The sequence below is a fragment of the Asterias rubens genome, chromosome 18 (genome assembly GCF_902459465.1).
Source record: "Asterias rubens chromosome 18, eAstRub1.3, whole genome shotgun sequence".
Taxonomy (NCBI): Eukaryota; Metazoa; Echinodermata; class Asteroidea; order Forcipulatida; family Asteriidae; genus Asterias; species Asterias rubens.
Genome location: NC_047079.1, coordinates 6,313,198 through 6,330,101, shown reverse-complemented (window position 1 = coordinate 6,330,101; position 16,904 = coordinate 6,313,198). Strand labels below are relative to the sequence as shown.

Sequence of the window (16,904 nt, the reverse complement as noted above, 5' to 3'; positions counted from 1 at the left end):
AACAATCTGACATTAGCCTATACCTCTCTGTTCTTATAACTCCGAGCTCGCTTATCTTCGGACAAGCATATCGCCTGCAAAATCAGCAAAAGTATCGTCACTACAGCAATGAAACCGATCACGCACAACGCAACGATGAACTTGTCGTTCCAAACAAAGTCTGTCGACACGGCCACCGAGTCGACGATGACTGTTTTCCCTGCGCTGTCGAGCACACGAAGCTCGACAGTGTATATTCTGGAGAACTCCAGTCCGGTGATAGCAAAGATTGTGGTATCTAGACTGATGGTTTTGTTGACCAAGAGTGTTCCAGTGCGATCGTGGACGACAGTGATTGCATACCGGGCTGCTTCGGTGATATTTGTTGCCGTCCATTTGACAATCGCAGAGTGGCTCGTCGTTGACTGAACCGACACACTGAGTGCGTAGTCATGGGCCGAACTCCTCGTTAGCATTAATATAATGGATAAAAAGGTAGAAGACATATGATACAATGTTGGAGTTGCCATCGCAGTTTTACTCTTAAAGGTTACAATTCAATAAATCCATAAATCATTGTCAGTAAACAGAAACTGGACAACCTTTTTACACTGCAATGAAATATTTATCGGTTATGCTGTTCTACCAATTGGCGGCTACTTTTTCTGGGAATACAAGACCCAGACTCTTCCACGCAGAGCTCAAAATGCTTAAAATATCATCGTCAATTTCTTTCACATTCTCATGATATTATAACCTTGACGGAGGTGTCGAGGCAAGATACCAACCAATGTACTGCTGGTGATATCACAACATGGCATGGAAAGTTCCCACCATTGACACTCCCGTGTAGAGCGAGCTGCAGAAAGACAGGGCAACAAAAACAGTTTTCCCATAGGGCGCCCTCTGTTGACTTGATCTTGTTTTAATGAAATCTTGTTTTGCGACACTCCGAAATATTATTAATCTGTTTATAGCCTGTTTGTTCATAATACAGAATACCATACATTTCGTTTTCATAAAAAAAGTAAGAAACAAACACCCTTAATTTTGTTGGGGTTATGTGCGCCCGGAGCAAAGGCTACACAATGCTGCTCAATCAAAGAGCCGTCAAGTGGAGATTAAAAGGAGTGGTGCGTCGTAGTCATGTGACTATTTGTTCAATAGATTATTGAATAATGACGACATTTTTGTTATTGTGTGAATGGCATCGGGTTTTAACGTTGATTGCGTCGCTCTGTGCATTTTGGTTGACTACGCTCAGTCGAATTTAGGATTTGTAATAAGAGTAGGTCGAGTGTGAATTTACTGTTGAATTTACTGTCGAAGTTTGTTTCGTACTGCGTGCTGGTGTGTGTAAAGTCAATCAAAACGTGACTGGATTATTATAGCAACAATACATAAACTTGTGAATAAAGTTTAAAAGTCGGAGATCGCCATGGCTGATGCATCACAGGTAACAAACCTTCTGTGGCTTCTGATCAAGTTGTTCAGATGTGTACTTATTTAAATTAGTAGTAGTGAGTTGTTCAGTATGTTCAGATGTGTAGTTAGTTTACTTTTTAAGTGGGTGATTATGTTGTCGGCCTTGTCTATATGTACACATGTATAGTACTAGTAGGCCTACGTTTCGTACGTGGAGTGATGGAGTTCACACGTATGACCTATTTCTAGCTAGATCATGCCTAGCTAGATCATCATGGAGTAGAAATTTCGGACATGTAGGAATATGGGCGCAATTTCAATGGGTGCGTTCGATAAGCTTCCCTAGGTCGACCCCGACCAGGGATTTTGTTTGAATATACGAATGTCATTTTTAATGTGAAGTTAATATTTTGTATAACTTAATCACCGACAAGAACATCTTCCGCCAATATTTTTTACAAATATTTTAAAGTCAAACAATCACGCAATCGTCAAAATGGCTCCTTGGTCCCAACAAAATAGTAACATTTGGTTTGGAAAAGTTTCCGTATGGCGCCACCACTTTTTCGTTCGATATGAAATGTTACAGTATAAGTATCTAATTTACCTCAATGAGATATCCTTTTTTGTAAAAATTTGTGAAAAAGTGGTGGCGCCCTACGGAATGTTATCCATTGATTTGATTTGCTTTTATTTTATAATCATCCGATCACAAAGCACAAAATAATCATAAACGATGCAGAAATCCCAAATTAGTTACGAAGGTAGGAAGTGTCTCGTGAGAAGGTACAAAGTGACTCGTGAGAAGGTACGAAGTGTCCAAGGTACGAAGTGTCAAAAGTCACTTCGTACCTTGAAAAGATACAAAGTGTACAGGGTACGAAGTGGCAAAGGTACGAAGTGTCCTGACACCATATATTAATTATTATCAATGTCTGCTTGATCTACCCCTACTGTGAGATTTGCCCGACCGCGCCCTGCCCATGTTTCTCAGCCAACGTTAGTTCTTCCAGCATGCAAACGTTTCTTCAACAGCGTTGGCGGCAATGCAAGGGGACTAAACTTTCTCAACACACTGTACAAAACAAATCTACATTCACAATAACTTTTATAGGCCTAAGTGCATCTTTTTTAGCTAAATTACATATAATAAACAAAAACCTGTTCGGGAAAAGAAATATGTCTGACTCCAGACTTGTGGTTGTTTTGCTGTCAAAGCTTACTTAAAGGGTATGGTTACTTTTTGTAGGACATAAAAACACAATGTCAAAAGACTTACAATAAGCTTAACCGGTTTGACGATAGGCCCTATTAGAAAGTTTCCCTTAAAATATTACTTGCTGAGGTGCTGCAGTTTTTGAGAGATTAAGTAAAACAAATTCATTAAAATAGTTTGAACTATTTTAGCAATGTACAATGTATTTACGTGACTCTCAAAAACTTGACGGCTAATATTAGCTGAAACTTCTACAGGTAAATTGTATTACATACTTCATACACAGTGAGTAGGGATTCATGTCATGGCCAAAAACCTGACGTTTCAAAACCCTATTGTTGATACGATTATTCTTTTCTTGCGTTGGATGTTTTTCTCTCGCTAGGTTCAAGTCAAGCAACCGGGTTCAACCGGTCCGAGCGGCCAGCAATGGATGCCCATACCACAAGGGATCCAGGGTGTGCCTCGAGGATTGGAATACCTGACTCAGATAGATCAAGTACTGATGCACCAACAGATTGAGCTGTTTGAAGCGCTAACGAACATCGAGACGAAGAATCGATATGCCCTCAAGAACTCGCTCGGTCAGCAAGTGTACTTCGCCTTTGAAGGTTGGTTTGTTCGTCTGTTTGTTTGTTTGTTTGTTTGTTTGTTTGTTTGTTTGTTTGTTTGTTTGTTTGTATGGTTTATATCCAATTGCACAACTTGAAACATACAATAACAACATTTCAGGGCCTAATTTCATAGAGCTGCTAAGCTCAAAAATTTGCTTAGCATGAAATTTCTTCCATGATAAAAACAGGTTTACCAACCAAATTTCCATTTGTTGTATGTTGCTTCTTACTGGTATTCAGCTGCTGTATGCTTGTCCTGAAAATCACATGGAAATTGGGTTGGCATTCCTGTTTTTATCAACTGGAGAAATTTCATGCTTTGAAGTACATTTTTGTGCTTAGCAGCACTATGAAATTGGGCCCAGGTGTGATACAAATGTATTTCACGGGGGCAATGAAGGCGATTGCCTCCTTGCCCCCTGGGCCCAATTTCATAGAGCTGCTTAAGCACAAAATTTTGATTAAGTGAAAAAAATCCTTGCTTAGTAAAATCAGATTACCGGCCAAGAGTCCACTCAATTGTTATGCTAAGTAAACAACAGCTAAAATACCAGTCACAAGCAATGGCATACACATTTGGCAAGTAACATGTGTCAAATAAGCGAGCTATTTTCGTGCTTTAGCAAATTTTTTGCTTAAGCATCTCTATGAAATTGGCCCCTGGTCATTGCCTTGGTGCTCTTGAAATGCTATCTGTAGAAATTTACAATATTCTCAGTCATAGAGTGACAAATGACATCGAGTCCACCATTGTGACAAATTGTAACTCCACATAGATAACTCTGTAAATTTCCAGTAACACTTTAGGACCGTTCAGTCACAGCAACATGGAAGAAATGTGTCATCAATGCTGAATCTAAAGGAAGAAAATCCTTTATGCAAACATCCTTATACAATGGACGAGTACAGAGCACAAACAAAACAACAGTGCAGTGTTCCTGCAGTACTACTTGTACCATGGCACTATGCAGTACACTACTTAGGCAGTGGACTCTATTGGTAATTGTCAAAGACTAGCCTTCACAGTTGGTGTATCTCATCATGCATAAAATAACAAACCTGTGAAAATTTGAGCTCAATCGGTCTTTGAATTTGCGAGATAATAATGAAAGAAAAAAACACCCTTGTCACACGAAGTTGTGTGCGTTTAGATGGTTGATTTCGAGACCTCAAGTTCTAAGTCTGAGGTCTCGAAATCAAATTCGTGGAAAATTACTTCTTTCTCAAAAACTATGGCACTTCAGAGGGAGCTGTTTCTCACAATGTTTTATACCATCAACCTCTCCCCATTACTCGACACCAAGAAAGGTTTTACATGTATGCTAATATTTATTTTGAGTAATTACCAATAGTGTCCACTGCCTTTAAAGCATGAAGTTAAAGCATCTTTTTGCATAACATCGATAAATAGTATTGTCCAAAGGCCCACACTTCATGTGTCACAACTTATATATAACAAACCTGTGAAAATTTAGGCTCAATCGGTCATCGGAGTCGGGAGAAAATAACGGAAAACCGTGTCATGACATGTGTTTAAAACAAATCCGTTATTCTCTATATCGAGAATTGATAATTGTTTTAATGTTTTCTCAAAAAGTAATAACATTTCATGGATTAATATTTCAAGGGAAGTCTTTCACCATTACCTTCTGTGTTGTAAATTTGTGCTCTTTTGATTTTGTTCTGTTCAGAAAGTGTCCAATGGCTTAAAGTGGTTATAATTAGGTGCCATACAAATGGCATTCAGGAATGCTTACTCATGGTGCTGTACATGTACAATGACATTTGGTTTGTGAGCGTATTTCATAGAATTCTACGCTTGACTCAACAAAGATGTATTCTGCATCGTTTTTTTTTTACAAAGGGGGAAAGTTTCAAAGGGCACTGAACACAGGGTGTGCCCTTAACCTTTTCAGTTACTAGCCAGCAGGACTAGTGAATTAGCTTTTATCATTCAACTAGTCCAACAGCTTTTTCACTACATTTATAGAGGGTGGACCAGTGAAGCAATGTATATATTTGCTGAAGGTTGTTTGCGGTTTTACTTATCCCTGCCTCCTAGGTGGATTTGCAATCTGGACCCTTATCTCTGGGTCTTCCAGAAAACCCTTAATCCATAAACGATTATTATTGCATAAGGTTGATGATGATAGTATTGGTATTATAAATGCCTCTATTACTAGATGTACACAAACGTATGGTACTTGTTTTAGCCTTGTCCATACTTTCTTTGAGAGCCAATTCTGAGAGAGTACCGGTATGTTGAATCCTACCTCCATGGTTGAATATTGTATTCACACCTCTTCTCTCCCCAAATTTACAGAATAAATGAGATGAAATGCATGAAATTAAAGACACTGTACACTTTTGGTAATTGTCAAAGACTAGTCTTCTCACTTTGTGTATCTCAACAAATGCATGATATAACAAACCTGTAAAAATTTGAGCTCAATTGGTCTTCGAAGTTGCGAAATAATAATGAAAGAAAAAACACCCTTGTCACACAAAGTTGTGTGCTACAGATGCCTGATTTTGAGACCTAAAATTCTAAACCTGAGGTCTCGAAATCAAATTCGTGGAAAATTACTTCTTTCTCGAAAACTACATTATTTCAGAGGGAGCCGTTACTCACAATGTTTTTTACTATCAACCTCTCCCCATTACTCATTATCAAGTAAGGTTTTGTGCTAATAATTATTTTGAGTAATTACCAATAATGTCCACTGCCTTTAAGTCCTTTGTGTAGTCTTTTGTACAGGTGTAGTCGGCCACAGTTGTAGTGAAGGGGGAATTTGCTTACTGGAATAGCACAAGTAGCGGTAGAACTTTTCCGGGAAGTTGTGTTTTACCTTGAGTTTTCTTGAGAGAGTAGTCAAGTGTGAACACGTCTATAAAATTTCATTTACCCAGGAATCTCCTGGGAAATTTGTGTGTGCAAAGAAACTTGTTTTCTTCCTCCATGGATAAACCATTATTTTTTTTTTTTTTTAAGTTTAGTTAATAAATCACACATAAGCTTAAGTGTTGAATAATGTATGTTTACTTAGAAATTAAAATGTTTTAAAGGTTGTTGATAGTATTGGTGGACTAATTAAAAATACAAATATTAACCCATCCATCTGACTGGCCACATTAAACACTGAGCCCATGTAATGCTTGTTGGTGCATAACAATATAAATATTGCCGTAAAAATGCATGAAGCTTCTTACTAAAAGGCAGTTGACATTAAAGCCAGTGGACACTATTGGTAATTACTCAAAATAATTATCAGCACAAAACCTCACTTTGTAATAAGTAATGGGGAGAGGTTGATAATCTAAAACATTGTGAGAAACGGCTCCCTCTGAAGTGACGTAGTTTTCGAGACAGAAGTAATTTTCCACAAGTTTGATTTCGAGACCTCAAGTTTAGAATTTGAGGTCTTGAAATCTAGCATCTGAAAGCACACAACTTCGTGTGACAAGGGTTTTTTATTTCATTCATATCTCGCAATTACATGACCCATAAAGCTCAAATTTTCACAGGTTTGTTATTTTATGCATATGTTTAGATACACCAAGTGAGAAGACTGGTCTTCGACAATTACCAATTGTGTCCACTGCCTTTAAAGGGACACGATCCTACCTGGGATCGGCCAAGTAGGTCTTTGAATAAGCATTTGAAACTGTTTCTAACGAAATGCATTGGTCAGGTAGATACATGTAAATCAAAAGTATGATCCACACAAAAATGCCTCAGAGATTGGTTGGCCATTTTGTGGAGTCAAAATTATGACTATGCACAAAATGTTATAGTTCGCAACGTAAAAAGCGTTTGTGTGGATCATTGTATTCTTCCTTTAAACTCTCTATCTAACCATTACGCATTATATAACAAACGGTTTCAAACACTTTTCGAAGACCAACTCGATCCATGGAGGTAGGAATCTATTTCTACCTCCATGCCTGATCCAAGGCAAACACATAAACATTGTTATCCTTTTTTGGTGTATTATGTGACCATTCTCCATTCAACTACCCTGTACAGTGCTTTGTTATGGAAACTACACATGCCATTTGTTTGATGTTTGTATTAACCGTACTGTGTGCAGTTTGTTTAGGAAGTCTTGCAAGGTTATGAGTTATCCAGTCAGGGAGGCTTGGGTGTGGTCATGTTGCCGTGGGCAACTTTTGTTGACTACACTCATACCTCCTCTTCTTTGCAATTAATGGTAACTTTCATTGTCCTAGCTTTACACACTAAAAAAAAAACACTCAAAATACCTGAGCACAAAGGCCATTGGTTCTAATACGTTATACACAGGCTCTGTACTTTTGTCCATGTTTACCCAGTCCCACCGTACTCAAGTTTAAAAATAATGATAATAATAATAATAATAATAATGAGGAATATTTATTTTGCGCAATATATCCACCTGATAAGGTGCTCAAAGCGCATGAAAAGAAGAAGAACAAAAAATAAGCATTAGAGGGAAGAGGGAACAAAGGGAAACATAAGAAAGAAACAAAATACTGAAAAGCTGTTTAAAGAGAATGGTCAGATCTTTCCAATCATGATAACATTAAATAATGTTGCTATAAAAAAAATGTAATCCCTTCAACTTGAAGTGGAGAGATCAATGCCATTTTTGTAGAACCATTTGATTGTGTACAAAAAGTGTTTGAGTTTACAATTACCTATAATGAGGGAATACCTTTCATTTCCGCTGTTGTTTCTTTGTTTTGCTGTCCTCTTATAACAACGTTCTTGGTAAGAGGTGATTTGGCCAGTCCCAGTGATCTTGTTATAATGAGACATAAAGACACTGGACACTATTGGTAATAATTGTCAAAGACCAGTCTTCTCACTTGGTGTATCTCAACATATGCATAAAATAACAAACCTGTGAAAATTTGAGCTCAATTGGTCGTCAAAGTTGCGAGATAATAATGAAAGAAAAAACACCTTGTCACACAAAGTTGTGTGCTTTCAGATACTTGATTTCGAGACCTCAAATTCTAAATCTGAGGTCTCGAAAACAAATTCGTGGAAAATTACTTCTTTCTCGAAAACTATGGCACTTCAGAGGGAGCCGTTTCTCACAATGTTTTATACTATCAACCTCTCCCCATTACTCGTCACCAAGTAAGGTTTTATGCTAATAATTATTTTGAGTAATTACCAATAGTGTCCACTGCCTTTAACATGTACATTGTAGGCCTACTTATGACAACTTAGTCATTTGATTCCTAGGCGCTTTGTAACCTTGGGAAAAAGGCGCCTCATATAAATGCTGATATGTATGTATGTATGTATGTATGACAACTCCAATGTGATAATTTAATTCCAAATCGTACAGCCCTGATGCTTCACAGAGGCAATGGAAGGCGATTGCCTACATGCCCCTTTGTCATAAACTTGGTGCCCTTGAAATGTTCCAGTAGAAATTTACAATTTTCTCATAGGGTACCCTTTACCAAGGAGAAAATGCCTTGGTGTCCCCTGCCCTTAAAAAAACAAACGTAGCATACAGGCCTGATCGTTCATATAAGAGGTCTGTGTTCTGGCATATTTTGTTGTCTTTTGATCAGGTTGTTCTGTAACTAATTTAATGACCTCACATTGTGACCCTACAAAGTGTTTATCAAAGGCTAAATGACTACAAAACTCACTAATTGTATGGTGTGTCATTTTGAGTAAACTTGTCATTTTGAGTTTGCTAAAATCTTGTGCATACTTTTTTTTTTATTTTAAAGAGTCGGACTTCTGTGAAAGAATATGCTGCGGTCAGTTCCGAAGCTTCGTCATGCACATTGTGGACAACGCTAACCAGGTAAGTGAAACACTCAAGCCTAAGATTGGGCGATATCACGATATTATCGAATATCGCGATATTAATTTGGAAACGATTTCGATATCGGATGGATTTGGTTTTAATCGAAATATCTATATATCGCAATAATCGCGATAATCGCGATATATCGCGATATCGATTAAATATCGCGATGTATTTGCTAGCCGAGACATCTTGCACCCCATAGGTTTGGAGTAAAACCAGAAGAATAGGTCATTAGAACACCTCTCTTATGCAACTTTCACTTGGAGTTTGAAAACTGATGATGTCAAATTTAATTAATCGCGATTATATCGAATATCGCGATATATTGTCGGCAATATATCTTGAATAAAATAAATCGATATCGCCCAAGCTTACTCAAGCCCACGCTTACACTTTGCTGGGTTTGTCTTGGGAACTTTTTCACTGATGAGCAGGGAGGACATGTTCATCACCATTTTCACGAAGAGCTACCTTGATCTCTAAAGGCTGGACTGAAATTTTCAAATAAACATGATATTATTTCTGACAGAAACATTTCTTAAGATAATTTGTTATGGTATCAACCTGAAAGTCAGTGAGCTCTAAGAATCAAATTTTCGTATTCCCTCAGGCTTACTTCTTTATTTCTTAAAATTCATCTCAAGGAGATGCTATTGTGCAGGCCTGATACTCCATGGAGGCAATGAAGGCGGTTGCCTCAATGCCCCCTGGTCATTCCCTTGGTGCCCTTGAAATGCTACAGTAGAAACTGACAATTTCCTCATAGGATGCCCTTTAATACCAAGGAGAAAATACATTGGTGCCCTTTCCCTTTCAAAAATGAAGCATACAGGCCTGACTGTGTTTTCAAGCATTGATTATTAACCAAAATCTCTGGCCCTTGGTTTTTTCAGGAAGTGATCCGCTTGGTTCGTCCATTCCAGTGTTGCGCTGGATGTTGCTGGTGTGCTGACAAGGATATCTGCAGCTACAGAATCTCAGTTGAGTCACCCCCTGGAACGGTGATTGGCACCATCCGGCAGAGGTGAGTTTTCTTTAGCCTCAACAACTCGGGCAAATTTTTGCTTTCAGCGCAAGATGCGGAGTTGAAGCTTTATCTATAGTTGGATGGAAATATGCATGGGCGCCATTTCAGCAAGTGAATGTTTTTGGTTTCCCATTGATTGGAATGTTCATTGTCTGCACTGATCTGCACTGATCTATTGTTGTATCAAAAGAATTACTTGCCGAAATGGCGTCCATATAGCTCATTTGGTACTGGTAGAGTGCTGGGCCCAATTTCATAGCGCTGCTAAGCACAAAATTTTGCTAAGCATAAAATTTCTTCCTTGATAAAAACAGGATTACCAACCAAATTTCCTCTTGTTGCATATTGCTTGTTACTGGTATTTAGCTGTTGTTTGCTTATCCTGAAAATCACATGGAAATTTTGATGGTAATCTTGTTTTTATCAAGGAAGAAATTTCTTGCTTAGCAAATTTTTTTGCTTAGCAGCTCTATGAAATTGGGCCCAGGCTTGTTCATCCGTAGGTCGTAAATTCAAGTTCAGCTCTGTCAACCTTTTCTTTTTCCTCTTCTTCTCAGAGGGAGCAAGTGGAAGCCGATGTACGAGATCTGCGATGTGAATGATCAGCCAACTCTGAAGATCCGAGGGCCATGCTGTGCTTGTCAGATGATCTGCTGTACTGGTGATGTAGACTTCCAGGTGACGTCTTGAAGCGTTTTTTTTTTTCCCCTGGCCGTTTGGTCATAGATTTGGCTCTGCCAAGCTTCACCAATAGAGAGCGCTCTATGATCATATATTTTTCACTGTGTTGCTTTACCAATAGAGGGCGCTCTTTGATCATAGATTCGGCTTTGTCGCGCTTCACCAATAGAGGGCACTCTATACACATCATTGAACAGCACCCGCTTTTAGTGAACAGTTGCAGCCCGCTGTACAGTGTATGTGCAATGATGTTCAATAATTACTAGGAAGCAAAGAAAAAATGCCAAGGACGTCTTGCACCAAGACTAGGTGAGGTTCAACATATGTGCCTAGATTGTCGGAGCTGCAATAATCATAGTTCTTGGTCATGTCCCCTAAGGCTCTCGGGTGGATTTCACAAAGAGTTAAGACCAGTCTTATCTCGAGTTTGGAGTTACTTTGTCCTAACTTAGGACTAGCCATACGTTTTTGATATCTCCTAGGATTAGTCCTAGTCCTAAGTTATGACTAGTCCTATCTCTACTGTAAAATCGACCCCTGGACACTTTGAGTTAACATTTTTTATGCTTAGTTGACTTTTCCTAGATTTCACTACCTGCTTAATCAAAGAAAATTGTGTTTTTATTGTAGATAATGGGAATGGATGGAGTGACCGAAGTGGGGAAGATCAGCAAACAGTGGGGTGGTTTCTTCCGTGAGGTTATCACCCAAGCTGACAACTTCAGCTGCACCTGTGAGTAACAAAAAGCCGACCCCTCCCCCCTCCCCTAATATCTTCCTCGGCTATAAAAGTTTCCCTGACAGCACTCAAAATCCTCTTCCCAAATCCAACATTATATGGTGCGTTCGTTTAGCTTCCCTGGGTCGACATCGTACGTTTGCATAGCTTTGACGGGCTCACCTGGGTCAGCCCCCAGTGCCCTGCTTGTGGAGTGGGTCTCTTGGGGGTGACCTGAGGTGCATGCCGTCACCATGAGAGGGCGAGTGTGATCGTTCGATTAGCTCTTGTCAGGGGCTCACCCGAGTGAGCACCGCGGGGTACACCCAGGGAAGCTTAACGAACGCACCCAATAATATCCGCCCATTTCCAACAAAGAGTTGAGGCGGTGCATAATTATTGCTACCAGACCATGCCAGAAACACTAAGGCGTACCCCCTTTTCTTTGGGACGAGTGTACTGGGTTCATTTACATGTATTTTCGAAACCACACGACCGATGAGCCTTAAGTCCTTTCCGAAGGTCAAAAGCAAATGTCAGATTTTTGGCCGATTTGACCCAAAAATGTTGATTTAAAATTCAATAGGTATTTTGATGGGGGTCGATAAAGTTACGAGCTTTCATTTGAGCCATTGTTCAAAAAAGTCCGCCAATTATTAGTAGCAGTGAAATAAAGTGCTCAAAATTAGTTTTTGTTGGGATCCCGACAATATATCATGTGACCAATTTTTATGTGTTTCATAAGAAACGATTCAAATTTTTGTCATGGTTCCTGGCAATTAAATGTAAAAGATAAACTTTTTTTCGTAGGAGCGGGTGATACTCTTTGAAATACCATTCACTCAAAAAAATCTATTTTTTAATGTTTGGGGCCAAAAATCTGACATAGCATCTTTAAAAAGCAGATAATTCTGAGGGACACAACCAAACCCACACTTTGACAACACCAGAACTTGAGTCCAGTGCAGTAAACCCCTCAGGTCTTTTAAGGCCTCTAAACACAGGTGCCCTTGGACCGCCCAAAATTAAATTGGTTAGAATAGAATCCATAATAAGCCATTTTGAGGTATCTTACTCTAGGACACAAGTTTCATAACTGGGACTCCAACCCACACCACGATGACTCAGACCGGCAGAACCTTTGATGCTCTAAACTTCTTGGCAACGACTCTCTAAGCATTTTTTTTTACTATTCTTTGGTTGTGTTTCTTCTTTTCTTACAGTCCCGATGGACTTGGACGTGAAAATGAAGGCAAACATCATCGGAGCAACTTTCTTGATTGTAAGTGCCGCAGTTTTATCTTCTTTTTTTTCAAGAGTATTTCTTGAACCTCAGCTTAGGCTCTGGCTCAGGCTCCGGCTCAGGCTCCGGCTCCAGGCTCCTTGTGCTGATGTTCGTTCAATACGCGCTGCTCCAAATGCAGGTTAAAGGCCGAACTGCTTCACAGCTTGCGGAACCTAAGCCTGAGCCGGAGCCAAAGCCGAGGTTTGAGAAAGGCCCCAAGAGACACAGCAGTTCATGTCAATCATAAATTAAAATCAAGTCGAGTGAGCCGATTTGTAGCTTCGTAAGTGACTTGAGGTAGTTCTTAGCAGGTCACTTGGAATCTACTAAGGGAGGACTAGACACAACACAAAAGTGGTTTCAAATGTACGATATAGAAAGGTTTGCAGATAACACCATGTAATGATAATCTCTAAATGAGCTGGGGGTGGTTCTTAACAGAACCGTTGGTTTCTACTCGAAGTTTCGATCAGTATGCTCTGATCGTCTTCTAGAGAAGGCTGGACTCTGATGCTGCATGCTGCTTAAGTACTGTTGGTGCGGATTAGCTTGGTGATGCACGATTAGTTTGGTGTCTTCTCAGAAGAAAAAAGTTCAAAAATTCTTGGGTTCCTTCAACTCAGCTGCTTCAACTGTACAGACACACATTATATTAATTCATTTGGTTGATCACGAGTGGGAGGGTTAACTATACACATTTGTTTGTACTGCATTTGATAAGAAAACATTGTATTCTCAGGAACTCCCCCCCCCCCCCCCCCCCCCCCGAAAAAAACAAAAAACCTTGGGTTTCTTCTATTTTGCAGACGAACATTACATTGATTCATTTTATGATTTGGGAATACTAAACTAACTACCTTTTTTTGTCTTTTTATTATTTTGCTGCAGGATTACATGTTCTTTGAGAACAAGGATAATAATAGTTAGTTTTGGACACCTATGAACATGAATGGATCGCAGAATTGAAGAGAACCTTATCAGCACAGGCCAAATATAACACTCACAATGTAGCAATTTTACAGTTATCGCTAATGAATTTCTGTATGTAAGATTTGCACTATGTCTAATCAGAATAGTCATGTTTCTGACAATAATTATAATGATAGCAACGGCCGAGGCATAAAAGTCCAGGGGTGGATTTCACAAAGAGTTAGGACTAGTCTTATCTCGAGTGAGGACCAGTTACTCGTCCTAACTTGGGACAATCCATGCAATTTGTATATCTCCTAGGACTAGTCCTAAGTTAGGACTAGTCCTGACTCTTTGTGAAATCGACCCAGGGCCCAATTTCATGGCTCTGCTTACCTTAAACAAAGAATCGGCGCTTACAGAAGCAGAGAATTCTGTGTTTACGGCAAGCGTATTTCACGGTTAAGTGGGGAATTTGTGCTTTGCGCGTGCGTACTCCTAGTTACTAGGCATTCTATGCTTGCAAGGCTAGCGCAGAAATTTGGCAGTAAGCAGAGCCATGAAATTTGGCCCAGGTGGGAATGCACAATAGAATTAAACCAAAGCCAGTAGGGGTAACTTTCCTCATAGCAGGGGAAGAAAAAGTCTAATAGGAACACAGCTTTACATTTACTTGGGTGTGGTGTCTTCCATTTGTTAAAAAGGAACTATTTGCAGTGAAAAGAAAAAAAGAAATAAATCGTCACACATAAAATTTTCTTTTCTTTAGGAACTGAATGTAAATTTTGAGTGGAAAATTGTTGAATTTTTATGACTATTGAAATGGGTGTTGAATCTTTTATTAACATTTTCACAGAATATTGTGGCCTTCTTATGTAATTGTTGTCTTAAAATATATATGTATAATATAACACCATACTATGTTCTTTCATTTAAATCAAGAGGAACGTTGTAGTTTCTATTAATTTTAATTTTGGTTTTACTCCTGATATTACAGGGATGTGTGTTAGCACTATATACTCAGTATTTTCCCCGAGTTCTGTGAACAAAAAGGCATATTACTTGGTGGGATTGGCACCCACGATCTTTGTATTTCTACTCAATTTCCTGATAGCGAGAGGCAGTTGGAATCCTATATAAAGTTGTAGTTTCTGTGTAACAATATATTTTTTTGATCATACCGTTTCATAGAAAGTGGTTTATAGTACTTTAATTCTGTTTTTTTTTAAAGCTTAGAATTTAGAAGATCAGTACCCCTCTGTAGAAATGCTGCGTACATTTAACAATATAGTGCAGCAATCTTTTTTTAAATTTTGGTTTAAGGGTTGAGGATTGGTTCTGTTTTTAAATGATGTGTACTCCTTGCATGCTTTTGCAGCTGTTTATTCTTCGATTGATTGATTGATTGATTTGGTTTTATTATTATTTTTTTAATCAAAGGCCCTTTTCGAATCCACGGGTTTTGGCTTCAGGCTCCGTTGTCTCGTCTGAAGCCCAGTTCAGTGTGCACATATGCAAAGCAAAACAACCGCAGGGCCCAAGCTAGCCTGAGTGAAATCTGAACCCGAAGCCGTGGTTTCGAAAAGGGACATAGACTGAATTATTGATTGTGGCTGTGGCTACATAGGCTGAAAAGGCTTATTCTTAAATGTGGTTGGTGAAGCAAACTTTACTAAACATCGTGTGGTTCAGACCAAAGATTAGACTGTGTCCGAATATGCGGCTGTAGCTACGGCTACGGCTAGATTATTATTATTTTTATTATTATTATTGGTTTATTAAACCAGCAAATATACAATACGAGATTATAAAAATAGAGTAGATGTGAATATAAAATTTAAAAACTGAAGTATACTCATGTACAATACAAATATTTACACAATGAAAACAAGCCATCTACAGGCCAGAACAATTATTGGTGATTACCAAATCATCATGCATTGAAGTATAGGAAGTCCGTAGCAACAACCTTAGCAACAGCCGTAGTCAAAGCTGCAGCCGCCAATTCGGGTACGGCCTTATACATGTTACATAGACACGCGAAGGAAAAAGATGTGGATGGCTCCTTTGTTTCTGTTATATTTAATCACAATTTGTATCTTTTTAACCAATGATTAAAATTTGTATATTAATAATTACCAATGTGTAGACATGTAAATGTCAACAATCGTAAAAAGTGTGTGTATTTAATAATAATAATAATAATAATAATAATAATAATAATAATAATAATAATAATAATAATAATAATAATAATAATAATAATAATAATAATAATTATTGCGAAATGGTACGACCATGTTCCGGAGAAAGTTGTAGAGAACGACCAGGTCAAGATCCTATGGGACTTTAACATTCAGACCGATCATGTTATACAACATAGGCGTCCGGATGTTGTGCTATTAGATAAGACGAAGAAGATGTGTCATCTCATTGACATAGCTGTGCCAGGTGATATAAGGGTAGCTTCGAAGGAGATGGAAAAGATCGAGAAGTACCAGGACCTGGCCAGGGAACTTCGTAAGATTTGGCAGGTAAAGGTAAAAGTAGTCCCCGTGGTGGTTGGAGCACTTGGCACCATTCCCAAAGCACTGGGGAAACATCTAGATGAAATAGGGACAAATGTGAGGGTAGATCTATTACAGAAGGCAGCGCTTTTGGGAACAGCGAGGATCCTGAGAAAGACCCTTGAGATCTAAGGCTACGGGACGTAGCCCGGCTCGAGGAGTTACCGGCACAAAGGAAAATGAGATCTTTCTTTTGCATGCTGTGATAAAATGAAATAATAATAATAATAATAATAATAATAATAATAATAATAATAATAATAATAATAATAATAATTATTGCGAAATGGTACGACCATGTTCCGGAGAAAGTTGTAGAGAACGACCAGGTCAAGATCCTATGGGACTTTAACATTCAGACCGATCATGTTATACAACATAGGCGTCCGGATGTTGTGCTATTAGATAAGACGAAGAAGATGTGTCATCTCATTGACATAGCTGTGCCAGGTGATATAAGGGTAGCTTCGAAGGAGATGGAAAAGATCGAGAAGTACCAGGACCTGGCCAGGGAACTTCGTAAGATTTGGCAGGTAAAGGTAAAAGTAGTCCCCGTGGTGGTTGGAGCACTTGGCACCATTCCCAAAGCACTGGGGAAACATCTAGATGAAATAGGGACAAATGTGAGGGTAGATCTATTACAGAAGGCAGCGCTTTTGGGAAC

The 16,904-nt window shown here is 38.8% G+C and overlaps 1 protein-coding gene across 1 annotated transcript; it reads left to right on the top strand.

Annotated features, from left to right (window-relative positions):
• The first annotated feature begins 1,174 nt into the window (after nt 1-1,174).
• Nucleotides 1,175-13,966, top strand: LOC117302322 (phospholipid scramblase 1-like). The gene is made up of 8 exons (XM_033786219.1): nt 1,175-1,435; nt 3,006-3,231; nt 8,971-9,047; nt 9,947-10,077; nt 10,638-10,758; nt 11,392-11,494; nt 12,703-12,761; nt 13,653-13,966. Exons 1-8 carry the CDS (start codon nt 1,418-1,420, stop codon nt 13,689-13,691), a joined length of 774 nt encoding a protein of 257 aa, XP_033642110.1. The 5' UTR covers nt 1,175-1,417; the 3' UTR covers nt 13,692-13,966.
• Nucleotides 13,967-16,904: the final 2,938 nt, after the last annotated feature.

Excerpts from the sequence above, each read along its gene's own strand:
- LOC117302322 (XM_033786219.1), top strand. Across the intron at positions 10,078-10,637 it reads ATTGGCACCATCCGGCAGAG|AGGGAGCAAGTGGAAGCCGA; the intron begins GTGAGTTTTCTT and ends TCTTCTTCTCAG. Across the intron at positions 10,759-11,391 it reads CTGGTGATGTAGACTTCCAG|ATAATGGGAATGGATGGAGT; the intron begins GTGACGTCTTGA and ends TTTTTATTGTAG.